General features: G+C 33.8%; 1 protein-coding gene and 1 long non-coding RNA gene across 8 annotated transcripts in view; both read left to right on the forward strand.

The window, feature by feature from the left end:
- Nucleotides 1–235, forward strand: part of LOC123689421 — a 44520-nt gene extending 44285 nt beyond the window's left edge. The window contains exon 4 of the long non-coding RNA XR_006750394.1: nt 100–235. This is a non-coding gene — a long non-coding RNA (uncharacterized LOC123689421). The remainder of the gene's footprint in view (nt 1–99) is intronic.
- Nucleotides 236–1270: 1035 nt separating this feature from the next.
- Nucleotides 1271–21595, forward strand: LOC110992095 (sex determination protein fruitless). 7 transcript variants are annotated; one of them, XM_022257771.2, is made up of 8 exons: nt 1271–1384; nt 4405–4556; nt 6975–7112; nt 7328–7429; nt 11070–11282; nt 12564–12749; nt 13491–13608; nt 14603–15565. In XM_022257771.2, exons 2-8 carry the CDS (start codon nt 4431–4433, stop codon nt 14914–14916), a joined length of 1197 nt encoding a protein of 398 aa, XP_022113463.1. In that variant the 5' UTR covers nt 1271–1384; nt 4405–4430; the 3' UTR covers nt 14917–15565. The 7 variants fall into 7 exon arrangements, with proteins under 7 accessions (XP_022113463.1, XP_022113461.1, XP_022113462.1 ...); XM_022257769.2 differs by lacking the exon at nt 1271–1384 and adding an exon at nt 3185–3607; XM_022257770.2 differs by lacking the exon at nt 1271–1384 and adding an exon at nt 3632–3953.
- The last annotated feature ends 922 nt before the right edge of the window (nt 21596–22517 follow it).

Genomic DNA, 22517 nt, shown 5'->3' on the forward strand with positions numbered 1-22517 from the left:
TTCGTACTAAAAACAAATTATAGTTTAACACGCAGTTATCAATTACAATAATTGTTAGGTACCTATTGACTTTATGATTAATGTTTTGTTTATTTTCAGGTTTCAATGGAGACTGCGATGCGAACAATTATTTTACACATCACACAGCTCACATATTATACATACACTTACATCACATCTTTAATATTCATTTCATAAAAGAAATAGTTACGTAACCAATGGAAAGACGTGAACTTACATTTTGTATCTTATTTCCGTATAAATTAATAAATTTAAAATGAGCCATGCGATTGGAAATGCCTACACAATTTCAAAAGTATTGGTAATTTGAATACTTATTTATACAGATAAATAAGAAATTTTTTACTACTAAATTAAGAGCGGGCACGAATCAAAATCACCGATATAACTATGTGATGCTTGAAGTAAAAACAGAAATATGTATTTGTCCTACAATATACTTTCAATAGATGATCTTAATTGAAAACAAAATACAATATAAATTCCATGGTACAAAAAAGACACCTCTGACTTTTGCCTAATTTAGTTTTTATTCCATCAATGCGAGTATTATGGAGCCATTTTCTTTATTAAATACTGTATATTTTACGTGTTATTTAAATAAAAACATTTCGCGTTTACTTGATTCCGCGAAACACTGACCTGGGTCCTGGTCCGTCTCATCTCATGGGAACTTCAGGAATACGTTTGTTGAACTATGAATTTTGGTAGCCTAATGCACGCTCTTAACAATTGAAAAAGTTTTTTTTATTTATAGGTACTCAGTTCTGAGCCTAAAAAAATATGACATAACAAATAGGTCACATGATATTAATTACTTCGTAATACTGTAATTAATTAAAGAATATGATATTTGTTCTCATAATTGGCGTCGTCAGAAAAGAATCATATTATTTATTTTTGACATCCGTTATAATCATAGTCATAAAATTATTGGATGGATAGGATATTTAATTTATTATATAAATTATATATGGAACATTTTTTTATAACTTTTTGTTGTCAATGTCTCCGTTATTTAGATTAAATAAGTACACAGTTTTTAACATATACACAGTTCGAAATATATTGTGTATTTGACATGTTTTAAATTATTGTTAGACACACACACAGTATGTTCTTTACTCATAACTTCTACAGATAACAAAATACTTGTACACATCTTAATCTACACAAATGTTATTAAATGCTGTGCGCAATGTATCTTTTATTTTCTCGCTGTAGTACTCAAGAGTGAAGCGAAGTGACTCCCGGGAAGAATGAAGAAAATGAAACTTCGAAATATGCTTTTCAAGACCAACCACTTAATTATGTTGCGCCTGCGTTGCATTTGCGAATGTTTCTTAATCTCAACAGCAAATTGGTAAGTTAATAGTATAATAATTTTTTATATCAACATTTCTTGTTTGTAAATTGATTTTTATTCTTGTCGAGTTCATTTCTTTATATATATAGATGCAGTTTTCGTCAGTTAAAAGCTGATTATCCATACGACCTTGCAATTTAAGTTGAAGTCGAAAGACCTTTTAATTTGAAACATTCTGTCACCGCGTGCCCTGGAGTCGTGATGAACGCAAGTCGCATATTTCCAGCATAATTTACATAGAGATAGATTGGTGTCCCGCGGGCCGGGCACCCGTTGAATTCCTATTGTTTAGATTGGAAAACTAAGTGCATCGAAACGACTTTCCTCTCACGTCATTATTAGATTGCAGGTATCACAGATAATACATGCAGATAATGTCATGACAGAATTGTGTGCATATTGTCTATTCGTATTCGAATTAGGAACGTATCATCCACAAAGGGAATTTAATAATTGATTAAATGAACATTGCCCATTACGGGGACAATCGAAATCGTTGAGGCTAGATGTCGATGGGGTTGAGAACGAATCGATTTCCTAATAGCAGTGTGTGCCGACCCAGCCCGTCGAGATTGACTCATTTGCACTGCATTACATTACCGAGTGACACGATACACCACTCTCATTCCCTTGATGAACTTATTGCATTTAAGCGATAAAAAACTCTACAATTTCTTTATAAGATAAAGTTGTATCTAACTTAGCAACGGTAAATTATTAAACTTAAATTGGGGCTTGTGTGTGTGTGTGTGTGTAATAAAACGAGTTTGTTTAAATTATCTGAAGCTCATGACGAGCTTCAGATTGAATTGGACTGTAACGTATAGATTGGTATTTAACATTTTGACATAAACGTACAGTCCCGTATCCAAGGGACTTGAGTAACATTATTATTTAACGTGCAATTAAAATAGCCTATCTTAATAATCAATGATAATGTAGCATTCGAATGGTGAATCTATTTTAAAAATCGATACTTACTGAGCTATACGATACTTTTTGAGCCAATTCGTTACAAACATACTTATAAACAAATATTTCGCATTTCCCCTTTATATTAGTAGTTTGTATCTTAATCAATTAGTAGATATAACACATTAAATGTCGGATTTCACTGACGCGGCAAATAAATGTAGTACGTACCTATTGATTAGAGTTGGTTGTTTTCGTATTCTATAAAGGACTAGAAGGCCAGATGCTGATTTATTGCCTAGTTCATTACCCCGTGATTATGAGGTCACCAATCTGGTTTCTATGTCCAAACAGCCGCCGAAAATTTTATTTAATTCTACCTATATAATTTTATCCAAATCTTATACAAAATTCTAATTCTAATCAATTTAATGAAATGATGTCTTAAAGTGCCCTTTTTATGTTTATTTTTATTTTTTAGGCGGGAAATAAGAAGTTAAAAAAGTAATAAAAGCTTGCTCTTAGATACCAACTTGTTTTATAAAAAGGAGTTTAAAATAAAATAATACAAATAAATTTTTAGTAAGTAGCAAATACGTAAATAAAAAACAAAAAAGGTAATAAATTCTTTGAACCTTTCCCTACAAGAGGCGCCATCTATCTAAACTGTTGAAAAATTAAATAAAAGTGTGTAGTCTGTGAACCAGAAACATGTAGTCTTGTTGCCTATAGATGGCGTTGAGTACAGTCAACTAGATCGGAATCTTTCGCGATAACTAAAATGTCAAGGCCACAACACTAGGCAATCTAACCTATAATAAATTGTTTTAATACATAATTTAAATGTTTTTTTAATGTAAGTTTAGTGTGATTCATTTTAATATTACTAATAAATAACTAATATTCAGATCTTTAGTGTCAAATTCGATTTGATTTAATGCACATCAAACATAACCTATTTAATCTGTCGGCTATCGTCAAGGTAAACGCATTCACATGTCGCAAATATCCTGTAGTACACGACATTGATCAAATACATGGTTAAGCATTCTAAATACGAATAAAGATATGGTAAAGTTTTAAGAATTTATTTAATTTTGTTTAAAATTTGTGCAAAATTTAAATTTACCGCGTCATAGTTACGTATGAAGTTCGCTTTGCGAATAGTGGCCGATTATGATGTGAAAGATATTCCGAAGGCCGTGAGGTGCCGTGAGTGAACACGGAAATCGAGATGTGTGTGTGGTCAAAAAGACAGTGCAAGGTAGGGGTCGGGTGGCGTTTGTGATGGCAAAATTTTTGCAAATGGTGAGTTAGGAAATATTGACTTTGTGTGTTTTGCAGTTGTTTTCGACTCGTGTTAGTGCATTAATTGTGTGTTATAGAAATTTTCGTTGCTGTTTGTTCATATTTTTAAGATCTAAGATACGGGATCGGCAAATGGCGCTACTAATAGTCAAAAGTTGACACAACTACGCGTTCAGAAGTCCCGTTCGTCCTTCCGTCATCAATTTTCAGACACGCGGAGTGCTTAGTGACAATATTATTAGTGGTGCTTCGAGGAATTTCTAAAACCAGCTTCAAAGTTATCAATTGGCTCATCCAGCTTGGCGAAAATAACGGTGTCAGCATGTTGCGATTTTTTTGGCCAATGGTACTACTTTCGTAAACTCGTTTTATAGACACCTAGAGGTTTTAGCGTCCTATAGGGTCGGTGGCCCCGCAGCCAGCATTGGAAGCTAAATTACATAATGTATGGGTCTCGGTTAGTGCATGCAACAAGTAGATATGTGTCGGCGCTCGGCGGTCTAACTGTCAATGTGGAGTACAGTAAGTTCGCTGCCCGCGGCCCCTATTAATTCGAGCCGCTGATGTCACTTATCTCTCGCTCCACTATCTAGGCCCTATGGCCGCCAATTTTTGCCTAATGACTACAGTGCAAATTTGATAACGAACATCGTGCCTAGTTAAAGATCTTGTAACATATCTAGCAGCTAGCTGGCTTCAGTTCTGTGAAGGTTTGGGGCTCAACTTAATTTTGGCATTAGCGAATGGTATATCAGATGAGAGTTATGTTTAGTTGGTAATATCTACATTTTTTGCAGCACGGTCACTGACATTAGCACCAACAATGGACCAGCAATTTTGTTTGCGCTGGAACAATCACCCAAACAACCTAACTGATGTCCTAGCAAGCCTTTTACAGCGAGAAGCCCTATGCGATGTCACACTTGCATGTGATGGTGAAACAGTCAAGGTAAAATTTTAATCTATAAAAACATAATTTGTTACACTAATCCAAAACTTTTGTATAGGTTTAAATTATATTAATCAATTAGTAGATAATTGACATACTATTATAATATGTCATTTGTTTACAATCATTATGTCATAACAAATTGCATTCAATAGTAAACAAACATTGATTAATGTTATTAACATATTTTTACTACTACTTATTAAATAATGAATCAGAATATATTTTCATGACTGCTTTAGTAATAAATATTTTTTATTAATTCTTTATATATTTCATTGTATAGTAATAATTTTGCAATAAAGTATCAAAATAAAGAAATCACCAAAGTTCTAGTCAAGGCAGACTACATTGTAGATTTAAATATTTGCTAATTGTACAAGGTTATTCTTACAAAATTGTATTCTAGCTACTATATTAACACCACTAGCTTCCTGGCAAAGGATAATTTTCATCAATGATATTTAAGATCATTTCTTCAACTCATTTATAAGGAAAGTTTATGCTAATAAAATGCAATTTGTTTTGTAGGTCAACAGTGAATAGTTATAGGAGTCTGCAAAAGACTTGCATGTTTATACTTTCTAATTTTTAATGCCACATGTTTGGCAAGTTTTAGGGTCTAGAGATATAAATTGATGTAAAGACATCTAAGATAAATTGAACCCCAATTAGTAGGCAACATGCCGTAACTTTCTCCGTATGTACATTCTAAATGCTTGATTATAAAAGTCTGTTTTCTAATAAATAGGAGAATATATTTTTGAAATTATTTTAGTTACCTTCTGTGTAAACTAAGACACTTGGCAATCATATCTTTTTCTAAATTTACAAATGACTAAGTTTAACATGAAATGTAGTGTACAAGAATTTTATACTTTTGAGAAGATACTCGTAGTGAATAAATTATATAAAAAAATACAACAAGTAGCCTCTGTGTTTTAGTGGCAACAAACATGCATAATACCAATTGTAGGTTTGATTCCTGCCGAATAATAATTATTTGTGGTTGGCACATAGGAGCCTGATCACCCACTTGTCTTGGAACATAATAAAGCAGACACAATAATATATCAGGCCCCATTGTTGCCCAAGGTTGTGTCTCTATTTTTAAATTACAAAACCTTGAATAATAGATGTGCAAGTGACAAGGAAAAAATATTTGTGTTTCTAGAATATCATTTATTCTAAGCTAAAATACTATGCCTCATTTATAATTTTGTGGAAAAAAATGCAATAGGTATGTCTAAAATGTACTTCCTAAACTTCACCATTCATTACCTAATTATAATATGAATGTGCGCAAAATGAATATTTTAAGAGACAAGGTCTCCGCAATGTTCTTAACAGAAAAGACCTTCCTATTCATGCATAGTTTGTCTTATTTTTATTGTTTATGCTTTATATATATGCTAATATACTGACAATTGACAAAGGCTGATTCTGATAGTATTAAAAATTGATAAACTAATCATTTTAAGGCTTCATTTATCAACTTAAAATACTATCAGTATAACACTATGAATAAAATACGTTTATTTTGGAACTTAAGATCATCTAGGTATCACTTATTCCACGTCAATCAATTCGAACTTGTAGGCATCCTGTGTTATTCTGATATGTTTTGGCACATTTTTTAAAAGAGAAATCAAAATTAAAACTATTTTTTTTAGATTAATCTTAGATTATAAAAGTTTAAGTACATATACAGGAAGACTTTACTCCTGTATGGTATAAATAACTTCATACTTAATCAAATTCCTAAAATATGTAAGTTTATATTTATAATTAAAAATTTAGGATGTATTGAGGCCGGCGTTGAAGATATTTGTTTCCACATATTTAAAAACTTTCTAGACAAAAAGCAGGGATTAATTACATATGTGTATATAAAGCACTTCACGAAACTCTTCGAGTACTATAATTTTAATCAATTAATTGAATGATTAAAGGAAATCTTACATTTTTAAGCATATTCTAAAACGAATAAAATAATAATTTTTTGCTTTTGGGATCTCTAGGTAGGAAGGGAGGTAACGTTTGTCCCTGCGTATGCGCAGCATTACGCAAACCAATTATAACAAAAGGAGACTTAGTCCTAGTACAATTTAAGGTTTTAAAAAAACAATAATGTCTGGATTACTAGTTTTGATCGTTGGCAATGGGGCTTATGTTTCGTAGCGGACCAATGAGCATGTGACAAAATCCTACTTCAACAGTTGTATTATTATTATTGTTTGGGTGGAAATCGAACCCTAAATGTAAAATTAAGTGATATTCAATTTGTCTCAAAGATCATAAATATTAATGCTCGGTACAGCGGAAATTTTACGTATTCGCCGATTTCTTAAATCGTTTCTGTTTCGTTTAAGACAATATTTTTAAGTTCTAGTCTAAGATGTACTAATTTTGTTCTAGGCACACCAGACGATACTCTCAGCATGCTCCCCCTATTTCGAAAGTATATTCATGCAAAACTCACATCCGCATCCAATTATATTCCTAAAAGATGTGAAATTCTCAGAAATAAAATCATTACTGGACTTCATGTACAAGGTAACTGTTTCTACTCATAATTACAAAGTTTCATTCAACTTTCAGCAGCGTATTATAGAAATTATTAAGACACTTTGTTCGTTCTTCGTCTATTAATAAATCGATTGCAATTCAATGAATTTGTTTATTAAACTTAAATGATGAATCTGTATAAAATTTTATTAGTTTACAAATAATTTTCTTATTAGTAGGTTAATATTTTGTTTTTGTTTCAGGGAGAGGTAAATGTTGGCCAAAATATGCTACCGATGTTCCTAAAGACTGCTGAAAGCTTACAAGTACGAGGTTTAACAGAAAATAATACATTACACCCTAAGGTAAGTACATGTTTATGAGGTTTTCGGTCTATTTTTTTTTTATTTAAGAATTCAATTTCTGCTTTGAGTTTCTTTAATCTAAATTAAGTAACACTTAGTAGTGTTTGGTAATTTGTGAAGTTTTTTAGGCCATAAACAAAACAAAATCTTAAAATTCCAAAAAAAATCGTTTTGCTTTAGCATGCACCGTGGTTTTGACAGAAATTGGAAATTTGAAAAATTTTATGGCATTTGACTTCTGCACGATGACGAGATTAACGTCATAATCGGCGTTTAGGCGCGAAAACATTTTTGAGTCTTCACTAACCATAAAATTGTCCGTTTACCACCTTTGTTTAGAGTCTTTTCTTTAGTTTCATTTGATTTTTATTTAATTTTTAACTTTTTGTCCTTAAACTTTTGGACGTAATTAATAAGGGCGTAAGAGAAATACAAAGACGCATTATTTCGAGCAGAATTTATTAGCATAACTAAGAGAAATAAGCCACGACGAATCGAACATGTTTAAGTATTGTATGTAGCGCCTTTGTCTATTTGTCAAATTGATAGGACGAGGTTTCTAATTTTTTTGCCTTGGTACAGTCGTTAACAAAAGTGTTTGTCCTGTACGAAATGCTAATATTATTATACAAGGTCTTTTCCGTATAACCCGTAATTTAAATAAACTGTAATTATGTTATTCTCTTCCCTTTAAAGTGTTTGTTAGTTCAGTACAGTACAATTTGTACATTTGCTTTGGCTGTACCTTTCGAAAACACGTGTTAAGCGTAATTGTATGTTATAATTGTAAATAAATTAGTTACATGTCATCATCATCATACATTAGGACACGTTGATAAAAGTCAAGAAGATTGAAATAGTTTCAGTACAAATATAAATAATATTAAGGCCTTGCTTAGGTGCACTATACTCGTGCTTTTTCTAATTCTATCAAAAAAAATATTTAGTTATAAATACGGACTAAAATACGTAATATTTGTTTTAAATGAAAATTAATTTTTTTTAAATAAATTAATAAAATAATGTTAATGTGAAATTATGGATTTACTAACAGTTTCACGCGAGCGTACATAAATTTGCAGAATAGTGCGTGCCAGACAGACGAGTCTGGCACGCTGGCGTTGTTTAGTAGGTATAATGGCCTTGAAGATTTGGTGAGAGCACAATGACCCTTATACGAATTTATTGCTACAGTTTGTGGTTAAATATTTTAATGGCGTTCGGCCTATTTTGAATAGTAAATCGCTCTTCTCTGCTTAATTATTTATTTGTCAGATGTGGTTATTTAAAACAAATATCAGTTATTAATCTAGAGTTTTTTGTAATTTTTTACCGTTATAAATTTACTGTCAATTATCAAATCAAGGGCGTAGAACGGTCGAAGAAATGGCACGAAACTCCGCTACTCGCCTATTTTATTTTACTCAATGCTTGTAAACTGCAAGCATAGTACAAAACATGATGTTATGTTAGAATAAGAGATATTTTAGCCAAAGTTCTAAATATCGTTTATTACAACTAACAAGAGTTTAAGCTTTGAGAAATATTATATAGTTCTATTAATAATTTATTTCAAAACACTTAAAAGGGCCGGTCGAAGAAGGATTGGAAAAGTGTAGTGAAAATGAGACAAATGGAATTATTTGTAGAAACCTTCAATTCGTCAAGAATAACATAAACTTAATGTTAATGTTTATACTACTCGAATTAATATATTAACTATATATATCGTATTATTTTACTCGAGTCTGATGACTATCTGGTGTTTTTTGCGAATTTTAAAAAGTCGAGCGACGTTAAAACACTCTTAAATACATACGATATATTACCCATGTTATTAAGAAATGCGCGAGTTTTTTTTTTTTTAAAAAAAAACCTTGCCAAAATGCTTTTTCGCGGCCTTTCAACACTAGCCTTTAATTAGAGGCAGATTAGTGACAAATACTCTAGTCTCGAGTATATCGCGTACATGTGATCGGGCTTCACAATCTTTTAATAGAATGTCGGGTCAATAACAGTTATACATGATCGATATAAAAAATCCATAATTTATGGTAGATAGCTTTCAAGCAGATAGTATGCAAAGTATATGCATAAACACGTGCATTTTACTACAGACTCGTTTGTGGACCGGTTTAAGTAAGTGTCGTATTTGATATCGCTAAAATTCGCGCTTTCTTGTATTAATGAGGATAACATAAGAGCAGACTTGTTTATATATGAATTATGGAACAATTTTATAGACTGCCGAATCGATTAAGATATTAAATTTAAATGTACTCCATATAGATCGTCTGAGCTGTTTAATATTTAGGTACGCGTATACGCACGGTCGCGTACTACCGTATCGTGCGGTATCGCGCCTCGGCTTTTCTTAGATTATCTCTTTCGAAGAAAAAAGCAAATTAGGTTTTTTAAATCACGCACACACACACACACAAAAACATAGCAACACACCTCAACAAGCAAATTATTAGTATATGATGTTTTTTGTATATATGGTGTCATCCGTTTTGCCTATATTATTAATATACAGTTAAAAATAATAATAAGCTTCAATTTGAAACTCTTGAATCATCGTCTAATTTTGTCTCTGATAATTAGGTTTTGTGATGACTGATGGTTTCTGATTAGTTTTGTTATTTCAATGTATTTTTCTAATTTATATATAATAACTAAAACTTAGTAGTTGTATAATATAGACGATTAAGTCTAATCAAACATTCGTGTTGCAACAAACCTTGTTTTAATATTTATGCGAAATCGTCTCTAATTCTTGCCTAATGCAAAAATATTTAAAATTTGCCATTTGCCACAACCGGACCTTCTTAGGAATTAATTCGTTTGCCCTTGATAAATATTATGAAACGAATTGGGTCTCGCTAATTTAGGAAAAATATCTATTTATTAATGTTTCGTTTGACACAGAAAAGTAAAATTAGTATTTTATTTACAATATTGATTAAGTTCATTAACAGCTCTTGATCCTCGAAAAAATATAACGTTGATAATGTTCGTATATAACAATAATATTTTAGAAAAATCACAATTATGTTCATATATAACAATCTAAACATTTCCCGTTTTAGAAAAATAACAAAATGATACCTAAGCCAGTAATGAAATTATTGCCGCTTTAAATCAAAGTATATTTAAAATCCGTTATGTGTATTAAACAAGCGGTCGTAGTCACAGCTTAGCGTAAAGAACGTAGATTTCGTGATGCCGGCGCAAGATGCATTTGTGCCGTTATGGCTCGCATCGTTCAAAATACCGTATATTGCTCGTACATGCTTTTCTTGTATCCTTTTTTATTGCCCTTAACGGTATGCAAACATGTTAAGAAATTAATACTACACAATATTTCGTACTTCATTTGTTTTATATATTGAGATATATTTTGGACTACACGCATGACTGCGTCCGCGTAGGGATTGAATAGCGTAGTCTAAACGTACTGTAGTACACATGTGAACCTATTGAATAATAATCGCATTTAAATCGAAGCGAAATCCGTAATCGGCCATTCAATTTTAGCTCAGTATGATTGATATTTTTACTTTCTAGAATTAAGTTTGACTATGTAAGAAAAGGAACATGGTTTCAAATAAAATGTACACCAAACTGCTCATATTTATAGACGGAAGAGCGGTCAACGCCATCCGTGAGTGCGGAGAACCTGTCATCACGTGGGGACTTCGCCACTCCGCCAGTTGCGCATGCGGCGGGGGCTCCGCTGACGCCTCTCGGGGCTCCGCAGCCCGCGCCTCACGCGCCCCATGCTGAAAAGAGACGCAGGAAGAACTCCACTGTGCCAAGAGAAGATATCGATTTATCTTATCGTCCATACGAAGTAAGTGGTTAAGAATTTCATAACATTTGATTACTATGTATTTGCTTTTTTAGTTCATTTCAGTTTCTTCAGGAGTTCAGAAGTATTTGCAGTCCACCTTCTAGATATTTTCTATCTGCTACATTGTATATACAGATAAAAATATATTTTCTCCATCATCTTGAAGTTCTTTTTTCATTATAAGTTATAGTGTCATTTAAAAGGAAATTTATTGAGATTTAAATTCGAAAATTTTAAAATTTAAATATAGAACAGTTACTATTGACAGTTTCCCATTTAAAAATCAATTAGAAATCAAAACGACCGTTAAACTCGTTCTGAAATTAAGTAAACAACTAATAGAATTTGAATAACGCATTTGCATTTTGCAATCCATATTTCAGATAAAACATTTCCACTTTGGTTTTAATATGCAAAATAAATCTCTTGAGTTTTTTATTGAGCGAAGGTACACGCTAGATGCGGATGTAACTGGTTTTTACATAGCATAACAGTATCGAGAAAAGTACCTAACTGTATGTTCTATTTCAAATCTAGGATCAGAAATAGACTCGTACAACTTTGCAATACAATATTTCGTACAATTTCCTATTGCTTTAGATTTACGAATTCATAATTCAACATTAAAATTATTTAGGATGGCGTTTTTTTATTGTCTTACGTTGTACGCATTAGCTCCGTACAAGTGCTTTTAAAACATGAATTCTCTCAAAAAGATAACCACAAAGGCTATTATTTACAAAAAAAACGGGTTTATTGTAAGTCTTATATACACCCACATAAAAGATACATTGAGTATGTATATAACGGCCTAATTCAATTGCTGTAATTTTAGAACGGATTTAGGTCGCTTAGCTTTTGTTTTTATGAAAATCGAGTAACAAATTGCTTGCGAAAAAGAACATTACGTCACACAGCCATTTTTAACGATTCACTCATTAGATTCGCCCTTAGACATGTCTCTAACGTTTCATAGCATTGCACTCAATGCAAGCTTTGCTGTAAGTCACGCTTGACTAAATAAGCTTTTTCCATTCGGCGCGGTGTCCATAACGTCTGTAGTTCGCGTAGATTATTTAATTTAGCGGATAAATAGGCACCATGAAAGGTCATATCTCTGCTTAGCATCTAAGGTTTTCGATAAATTAGAAAAAAATCCTTATATAGATGTTGCAGCATGCTACAGAACAATTATGTTTTAAAATTTGAGGGTTCGATTGCGCTCCAAGGGGGGCGCAGTCTTTTGTTTTACATAGCCTTACAATTTCTGCCTGCGTCCAGGGTCAAGTGAAAAGCAGCAAAGGCTCAACGGGCAGTGGCTCGGAGCCTTCGACGCCGCCGCCTGCCCACGCGTTGCACGGGCGCGCGGCAAGATCGCCCGCCCACACGCCCCTGGTCAAACAAGAGCCGGATTCGCCCTACCACCACACGATGCACCCCCCAAGTTACGACCAGACACATCTGCCGGTAAGATGCGAAGATTTTACTTGCATTTGACATGCAGTTGCATTTCTATATCTGTATACTAAGGGCCTGTTTCACAATGTATGGATAAAGTGCCAATTAGCTATGCAACACATAAATTATTCGAAAGATAAAAGTTCCGATTAAGATATTTGGCATTTCATGACAAATAGCGCTATCACGACAGTCGTGAAACGCAAAAATACTGTTTATCCTACAAATAAGTAACAAATAGCTTATTTGGAACTTATCCGGACATTGTGAAACAGGCCCTAATTATTGTAATAAAAACGGTTTTATCTTATTGATTTAAATTATATTGCTTAGCTTCCGATTGGATATGGTGAACATATTGAATTCTGTGTGTGTTAGTTATGATTAAGTTGATGAACGAGTCCGAAATTAGATTCAGTGTTGATAATGTATAAAGTACGAAAGTGACTTAATTTGTAATTAGTAATTTAATAACGTTAATATGTCAATTCAAAGTAATACTGCCAAAATAAATAATTGTTTAAATCGTTGTCTGTAATTTCAGCTTTATTTAAATATTAATGTGTATACTTTATTATTCTAATTAAAGTATACCTAAATTTAAAAAAAAATCGTTTGTGTCGTCGTTTTATAATTTAATGATTACATTGCTAACCTTCTATGCATATATTTAAGCAGTTTTTCGTTATAATTTAAATTCTTGTATATTTTAAAATTTCCCTTTTTAATTCACAAAACAAAACATTCCAGACAATGGAACGCATGAACGAGATGGCGGTGATGCTCACTCCACACCAACTCGCCAATGAATGCAATGACACAGAGCAGATCATACAGCCTCACCCCGACCAGACAGACACCATTGATGGTAAGTGCACCTACCGAAACACGTTTACTAAGAGAACATACCTTTTTGTCCTGTAGCTTTGTGCTGTCTTTATGATTTAACGAAATCATTACAAACTTCTAGTATTTGATAAGGGGAAAAAATAATAATCATACGCTGTTTTCGCCAAATTAAAGCCTCCAATTACCCGATTAATACTATAAAAAATATTTGTGTGTATTTTGGTGCTACCTGAAAATATATTCTAAATCTAAACAACATTCCAGACAATGGAACGCTATCACAATTTACGAGAAATAAAATCATTTTGGAACAAACTAAAATCATAATTCTCCCCTTTATTTTATCATATTTTACCGGAAAAAAAATCTAAAAAATATAATTGCTAGTTAGTTAATTTAAATATTTTAAATACACTCCCAATTCATACCCTTTAAGACAGTACAAAGCTAAATTGATTACTATCAAAATGTCCCATAAACTGACAAAATAATTATATTGAGGTAAACGAGCTTGTTTGGTGGTCGATAATTAATGTAGAATTGAAATGAGATCGCTCCGTTATAACGTTCCGTTTATCTCTTTATTACTTGACCGTCATTCGCAATACGGAACGTCAAATTACGAAGATATCTCGCTTTATATTATTTTTATTTGCATTAATTTATAAATGATTAGGATTTCATCCTAAACATTTGTAATCGCATGTTCTGCCTTCGCATGATTTGCCATTGCTTACTTATTTGCACTAACCATACTAAATGCTTTTTAATTTAATTTCTTTCGCTTTTTTTTAACAATTGAAGAAATCGGTGTGATGATTCATATCGATTGTCGATTTGGCGCCCCCGTGGGACGTAGGTCGTGATTGACGAGGCAAAGCGTTTTCTGCATGTAGATAGGTTTAGGGAAGTTTTGCAACGTTTGGAGTGCCTTGTAGAGCCTATCAGTAGGCTGAAGTGCTAGCATGCTATACAGTTACTATGCAGCAGTCAAGCACCGTAATATCTTGCAGGTGAAAGCTATGGCGACGAAAACTATATACCTCGAGACGCGTTCGCCCAGAACACGAATATAGAGAATATCGTCAAGTCGTTTAAAATTGCAATGAATCACAAATCATATAATATACCGATGTCGTGCAAAGTATGCGGTAAACGTGTCACAAATATAAAGAAACATATGAAATCTCACAATCCCGAAAAGCACAAGTGCCCTTTGTGTCCCATCATACTGACGCGTGCTGATAATCTCAAACGACATCTCCGTATGAAACACTGTTCTGTTCTAGGTTCTAATAATATTGCCAATATACAGACCAATAGTTGATAGTCAATTATTTGTTAGGTAGGCAGTTACCATTGTGGGAAACCAAAAATTTAACTTTCTAACCTTCGGCTTGTTTGGTACTAATCGAGTGCTTCGTCAGCCTTAAACTTAATTATAATTATTAGATGTAAGGTGTGGTTTGTTTTAGCAAAATTTCTCTCTCTCATGTACTAACCAATTAATTGTACATAATTTTTTCACGTGACTAACGTATTCGCTTTAATACTAATATTAATCATGCCAAATAAAGCGATAATTTCCTTGAATTCCAAAGTTTCTAAACCAATGTTAATTATGTAACTTAGAATTAATTATTGTATGTGATACTTACAGTACAAACTCAACGTGTTAAAGAGGGTCTGATATCATTCGAGTAAGATTTTTAGGTCATGAATATTTTATTGATTTTTAATTTTTAATTGAGTATAAATAATGAAATCTGGCCCCCTAGTATTAATCATGATGATCTCTCTCTGTTCCTCGTAGTGATTGTAACAAAGACACCTATATTTCGGTTGTGTCAAAGACTGATTTTGCTTTTGTATTCAGGTACCTTTTAATATTAATTTATTATCATTACTTTACGATTAGTTTGTATGTAAGACAATCGTTAATGTGTGTTCGTTGCAAATATATCTCTTTATTTATATCTTTTCTTTTCATTTTCATCCTTTTTTCCATGCTTTTATTTGTTTTGATAGCAGATCTATCGAGAGCTGCCTTGTGTACTCAGCTTGGTGACAGCTACTAATAATGTTCCATAATTAACAATTATCACAGACAATTAAACACCATTTCTTCAGCATTATCGGTTCATTTCTGCATGAATCTATTGAAAATCTTAAATAATTTCTAAACAATAACTGCTAAGTACAGCTAAATATTTGAATCTCTTACTACAAATAAACTGCTTCATAGCGCTAGGAGAATCATAGCATAGCTCTAACAAAATACTCTCAACGCTTTCATATAGTGCTAATTTTGTTATATTTTTAAGTATATTTCCATTTCACTAGTTCATTTACAGTAGAATTTAAACGGAAATCATTTCGATATACGTAAATTTTTACTCCCTAAATTCTACTGTATTTCTTCTCGTGTTTAACATATATATAATGTTATAAATAAAACAATCCGCTCCCCTTAAAGTGCGGCAGGGCCAACACAAAGGCTAATATCGTTTGAAAATAAAAGCGTGGCCCTGCGGCATTGGGGGCGCGGGACGCGACGTGCGTGGCTGAGCCTAAGGGGTTCGCGGTTCGGTGGAGTGACAGTCGGCTGGTTGCAGGCTCGAAGGGCTGGCACATGCGGCTCACGTTCGAGCGCGTGGCGGGCGCGCTGAACCTGCACCGCTGCAAGCTGTGCGGCAAGGTGGTGACGCACATCCGGAATCACTACCACGTGCACTTCCCGGGCCGCTTCGAGTGCCCGCTGTGCCGCGCCACGTACACGCGCTCAGACAACCTGCGCACGCACTGCAAGTTCAAGCACCCGGCCTACAACCCCGACACGCGCAAGTTCGACGCGGCGCCGGCGACCGCGCAGCCGCCACACGCGCCGCTCTTCGCCAATCACCTCGAGGGCTCCTTCGACTGATTGTCCATGTGCTGGCTCGGCCTCGACGCTCTGTGAGCGCGCCCCGCCAGTCGGACTCTCCGCGTGTCAAACTCTTAACGGACCGTCTCGCGTTTCCTATCTAGGATTAAGCTATAGTGCTATCGCTCGTCGGCGGTGGCCTCTCGTTTTAGTATTGTCTTGGTTGTGCATTCGACTTGCCCCAGTGTGACTCTCCGCGGCGGGAAGTCGATTCCGCCGCGGAATAATCTTATCGGTCGGCGTCTGCGACGCTCTGACCTATATGAGTAGTTAAGCAAATTTTTTTTCTATACCAATCGCTATACGGGAACGGGCAAAAGCAATAATATGATGTTAATTTTATTACCATATTATTTTTATATTGTATCTATATACGTCTTAAGCTATTAAGAATATACACTTATACGAGTAGCGGTTCGACCGCGAAGCGACGCTGGCTATGGACGGCCCCGGCGACACTCGCCGAACGTCTTATTATATTTATTCATTAGATAGGAAATTATGAGTTTCCTGTAGCTAATTATATTTATGTTCATATATCCTAAGGGTGGTACGGAACGACATCGGGAAAGAATATAAAGAACTGGCAAGAGATTGTGATCTGTCGTTGGTCAACGACATATAAATATTGACTGAATCTCAGTGTAGATGCATTTTTAACTCTATGAGGCCTTTGAAAGATGGAGAGATTAGGGATTTGTGATGTATTACGGATAGCGCCTAAGGAATCATACGAAAAGATTTTTTTATACTAGACTAGTTGATCTATTTACGGAGATTGTTTTTTTTTATACTTAGATATATTCTATTGTCTGATTTAATATAATTTTATTGTTTGTTTTTATTGATTCATCATTAATAGTAACATGAGCGGTTTATTTGCGTTGAAGCTAAGAGTTAATATTTGAGTGGAGATGTTAAGGTGTTCTATAATTTAATCGTTGGTAGGTGTTTAGTTGTACTGTACGGTGCTTGAGGTCCAAGACCTCTGTCTTACGTTAAGGTAGGCGGGATTTCGGAGGTTGCATTTAGTAACTTACGTCGGCATTCTACGATTGGGACTAACCTAGCGTTATATGTATTTCTCAATTAAGGTATAAGATTGTTACATTTTTAGCAAAACACTTTAGAGTGGTACGGTAACTGAAATGTGATAAAATGGAATGGTGCTAGAACCAAGGGTGTTACGCTACGATTCGACTCCTATTGTAATATTAATTAATGTTTTATGATTAGTTACTTTGCGTAAATGTAAGGCATCTAGCATCCAACTGAACGGATAGAGTGACGTTACACACCTAGAGATTACAGTATCACTCGAGATTTTATTAATTTTTTTCAGACCTCTTCGAATTTTACTAATGCATATTACATATGAATAGTTCGCGTAGAGGCCGTTCGCATAGATCGATCTTAACCAAACCAAGAATGTTGATGTACCGCATCCAAATAGCCGTGATTCTCCGACGAATAATAGCTAAGTGGCGTAATTGCTGGATTAGTAGCTGTGAACATGCAACTCACTTGTGCAATTTTTTAACATAGTCATAACTCGTACCTAGATTATACAATCTATTAAATATAGGGGCCCACTTGAAAATAAGCACTAAGCTCCAACGTTCCTTACGGATTTTATATATAATAACCAAAATGTTACTTCCACAAAGATTTATATTTATTTTTAAGATTATCAAAGATTTTTATATCCGTTCATATATTGTGGGCGCTTATAATTTGATAGCATTTCATACTCAGTGCAATATTACTAGTTATTTAATTACGTAACCAAACTAAATGATATTTTAAAGGTAATTAATGTCTTTTAAAGAGGATACCTACCTATTTGTATTTACATGTAAGTGATCTACTCTCAATTTCTACGTCTACATAGCGAATGAAGTTTGGGTTACGGCATTGTACAGGTTTTATAGCTGGTAATATTAAGATTAGCTTGTTTGTCTCTGCCAATCGTAATAGTTGTTTAATTAATAATTTATAATCGCGCAAGTCGAATCCTATTTGGAATAGATCATAGCTATCCGGTCGGGAGTCTGCCCTTTAGTTCCGCGTTAAACGCTTCTAATCGTCAATGCATTTTTTTAATATATACTGTCACTCGAGACCAATTTTTTTAATATTGAATTTGCTAAAGCAAATCCATTAGTAACATAGATTATTTTAGATATTTTAGGTTAGGATACTATGATAGTGTCTGGCCAGAATATTTTGGAGTATCACATCGTTTGGCTCAGAATATATCTCCCTTTGATCTCTTTTTTCAGCTTTCAGCAAGTGTGCAACTTAATAATACGATAAACATTTAATCGAACTTAATGAAAGCTTACTTTATGCCATATGGAATTTTAAACATAAGGTTAACGAATTACTAAAATTAGTCTTATGAGAATGGTCTTACCGACCGAGTCACTTTTTTGGCCAACCTAATTGACTATTCCAATTTATATTATATTAAACTTTACCTTAATAATATCGCAAAGATGTGATCTTGTTTGAATCAATGGAGTGCAGGATTAGCTCTGGGTAATTCAGGATAGCAATGGTCTAGTTATGTTCTATTTTGTTTATTAATTTTAACGTTAGCCAATTTGTTATAGTTTCGTGTATCACAATAGTGTTATACTAATAGGAGCGGGGGCGTCAAATCTACGTAGCTCTGACGAAGTCGGGCTTGTTATATTTTTACATTCAATTTTGTATGAGCGATTTGTTGTTTATAAATATTTTTGATGTCTTGGTTTGATGCCTCCATTAAAACTTTAATTTTAAATAATTTTGTTTTATGCAAGCAGTTAATGCAATTTTTATTTCACATTGTTTGATGTTATGTAATGCAATTTTAACATGTTGCAAACTCCTGCATTTATCTGTTGTATTTATTACTAATTTTTACATTAAATTGTGGTATGTTACAATTCGTGTAGTTTCAGTTGTGCGTGTCACATGTTCCATCCCATTGCGAAGTGTTATATAAGTATATACATAATATAATGGCAAATCGTTTATATACAGTTTGCCGTTGTATTACAATTACGGCAATGCTTCTAGTTGTTATAAACAAATGCATGCGTTCCTAATTCGATGTCGCAACTGAAGGTATTGCTAAACTATAGTATTAAGGAATCGAGCAATAAATAGCCAAAAGTTTATCTAATCTTGTACATATTTTAATGGCAACACACTTTAATATTATTCCTTATAAAAAAACTCGTTTTATTGTATGGGCTAAGCGAAAAGTCCTATTTAAAGTCGCCTAAGTATTCAGCCTAGAAATAAGACTGTACGCCGTGGTGACGGGCAAGCGCGTTGATTGCAGAGCGGCCTCAGGTGCCTGCGGCGCAGTACTCGTATCACAGCATGTTCGTAGCGGCCACCGAGAGTACCGCCCTCTGGCGGTGCAAGTCTTGCGGCAAGGAGGTCTCCAACCGCTGGCATCACTTCCACTCGCACACTGCCCAGCGGTCCCTTTGCCCCTACTGCCCGGCGACCTACAGCCGTATAGACACGTTGCGCTCTCATCTGCGTCTCAAACATGCCGCGCTTCTCCTCAAACACTAAACAACCAAGACGCCACCCGACCTCTATCTTGCTCTTTTGTTAGTGATCTGTCAATTTTGACGGCTTATTTGTTAGTGCACGTTTTCGTGCTGTTTAATGTTCTGTAGTTAAGTGTGTGTTATTAACAGGGTAATTAACGAATTGCTAATCACCAGTTTGAAGGCGCTGTGAACTGCACAGGTTGCTATGAACGAAGTAGACTTAAGAATACAAGTGTTTCAAGCCTTTTTATATATTATTTTGAATACTCAAAATTTACGAATGCGAGCATAATTGCGTCATGTATGTATTGCTATAGATTTTCACTAGGGGTAAATAATTTGCAACTGAAAAATAAATTTTCACATATAAAATGTAAATATACAAATTCAAAAAATACTATCTCTAAGGTCCAAAAACCGCTCATAAAGCGCTGTTTAAATTTTCCATACGATATTTTAAATTGTATTGTTTGTCGTTAGGATGCAAGATATACTTTTAACCTATATCTCATATGGATAACTTTGAATTTAAACTTTACCTTGGAACACATGTATTACACATCTGATCTCTGTTATTCGGGCATAATCATTGTAAATAAAATGTATTTATATACACGCAAGTATATTTAAACTTTAATTTAGATCTAAAGGATTTGCTGTATTATAGGCACGAGTTTACTAAACTTAATTTTGTACAGATGTATAATTGGTGTTTTACATGTAACTTTGAAGCATGCGAAACTATTTATTGGCTTAATATTGGGAATGAAACGCTAAGACTGAAACGGCAACAACTTGTGATTGACGTAAACTGAGGAGTTTGGTCTGTAAATATTTAGATAAATTAATCAAAATTAATGTATACTCGTTGCTCCGACATGTTTAATGTGTGTATCGCGGTATGGAGCAATTTTACAAAAAAATCTTAAGAAGTTATTCCAAATTATATTTTTGTAAAACTATTATCTGCAAAAACTGCATTATATTAGGTGTTTATGTATTAGCTTATATCGGTCCAATGTCGTTCAAATTGTATAGAATAAAGTGCGTCTTGACGCGCTATCATTTGTGTATAAATCTTTCTCAGATCTCAATATTACATTCGATACATCCATATAGTCAGATTTAATCTTCTTAATACATAATAAGTGTTTAATGTTGAGTCCCAATCTAAGAATGTAGTTAACAAAGGTTTCATAGAACGGAATAGGCGATTTTTTTTCAATCTAATAATAAACAATTGTGTCAACTAAAACTCTAAGATGATGTTTCTATTCTATGTTAATGTTGCTATAATAGTTATAAGGCAACCTGCATTTTGTAAATATGTCATTAAATGTAAGAAATGGAAAGGTGTTTTCATTAAACATTTAAACACAGGAAATACTATATACAGAAATTTATTGCACCGATTTAGGAAAGATACATGCGTCATGTTTGTAATTTATTAACAATTTTAAAAACATTGCACACTACTTATAACTATTTAATGAAAATAAATAGGAATGCACACAACTTATTCCTTATAGTAGGGGAGCCCAAGAGGGGATTTCGGGATTTACTCAAGCGCGGCAGATTAATATACAGGGGGATACCTTGTACCCGGTTAAGTACCTCCACCAAATATGAGGCCCATATATAAGGCCGCCCGTGAAGGATACAGGATCAGATTAGTAAAAAAAAATTGATCATCAGACATTCTCGAGCGCGTCAGATTAAGGTAGTGTGAGTTAATCACATCCTAAAAAGTGTATATTCCACTAATCTGACAATTTGAGAGTGACGTAAAGAGAGGGGAGGGCAGCAAAGTTGTAAAAAAAAAAGTCATCTTGACATTCTCGAGCGTAGCTAATTTTTTTTTTATTTTGAATGAAATAATTCAAGAATATTGAAAAATATATAATCTGACGATTTCCGCAAGCCGAAATAACAAAATTTCGTCGATAAAGTTCGTGCGATAAACGCGTGCAGCTGCGTGATGCCTACATTTCCTTCTCCGCGTTTCCCTCAAAATTAGATTTCATGTGAATTTGAACCGATGGGGACCGATAGATTTTGAGAAATTTTGAAAAATTTAAAAAACTAACAATTTGTTTTTTTGAAAGTGTTTTTTTGCAATAACTTTTAAACGGCTTTATCCATCAACTTCAAAAAACTAATCCATCTTTAAGCTTGAAAAACGACGTCGATCGCCACCAAACTGGTCAAAATCGGTTGATTCGTTCGAGAGATATCGTGAACGAAAGAAAACCGAAAAAAGTGTTTCTATCACATAACTTCGACATTTCATATCGGATTATCGTTTTTGATGAAATTAAATAATTAGAGCTTAAAATATGCGTCGATCGCCGTCAACCGCGGGAAAATTGCTTGATCCATTCAAAACTTATTGGGGTTTGAAAATTACAAAAATAGTGTTCTATGAAACTTCTATCAGACTTTCGAGCT

Source organism: Pieris rapae, chromosome 8 (genome assembly GCF_905147795.1).
Source record: "Pieris rapae chromosome 8, ilPieRapa1.1, whole genome shotgun sequence".
NCBI classification, from domain to species: Eukaryota; Metazoa; Arthropoda; class Insecta; order Lepidoptera; family Pieridae; genus Pieris; species Pieris rapae.

Coding starts and splice junctions, on each gene's coding strand:
- LOC110992095 (XM_022257766.2), top strand. CDS start 4,051: ATGTATGGGTCTCGGTTAGTGCATGCAACAAGTAGATATGTGTCGGCG. Junction 4,557..6,974: donor GTGATGGTGAAACAGTCAAG/GTAAAATTTTAA, acceptor ATTTTGTTCTAG/GCACACCAGACGATACTCTC. Junction 7,113..7,327: donor TACTGGACTTCATGTACAAG/GTAACTGTTTCT, acceptor TTTTTGTTTCAG/GGAGAGGTAAATGTTGGCCA.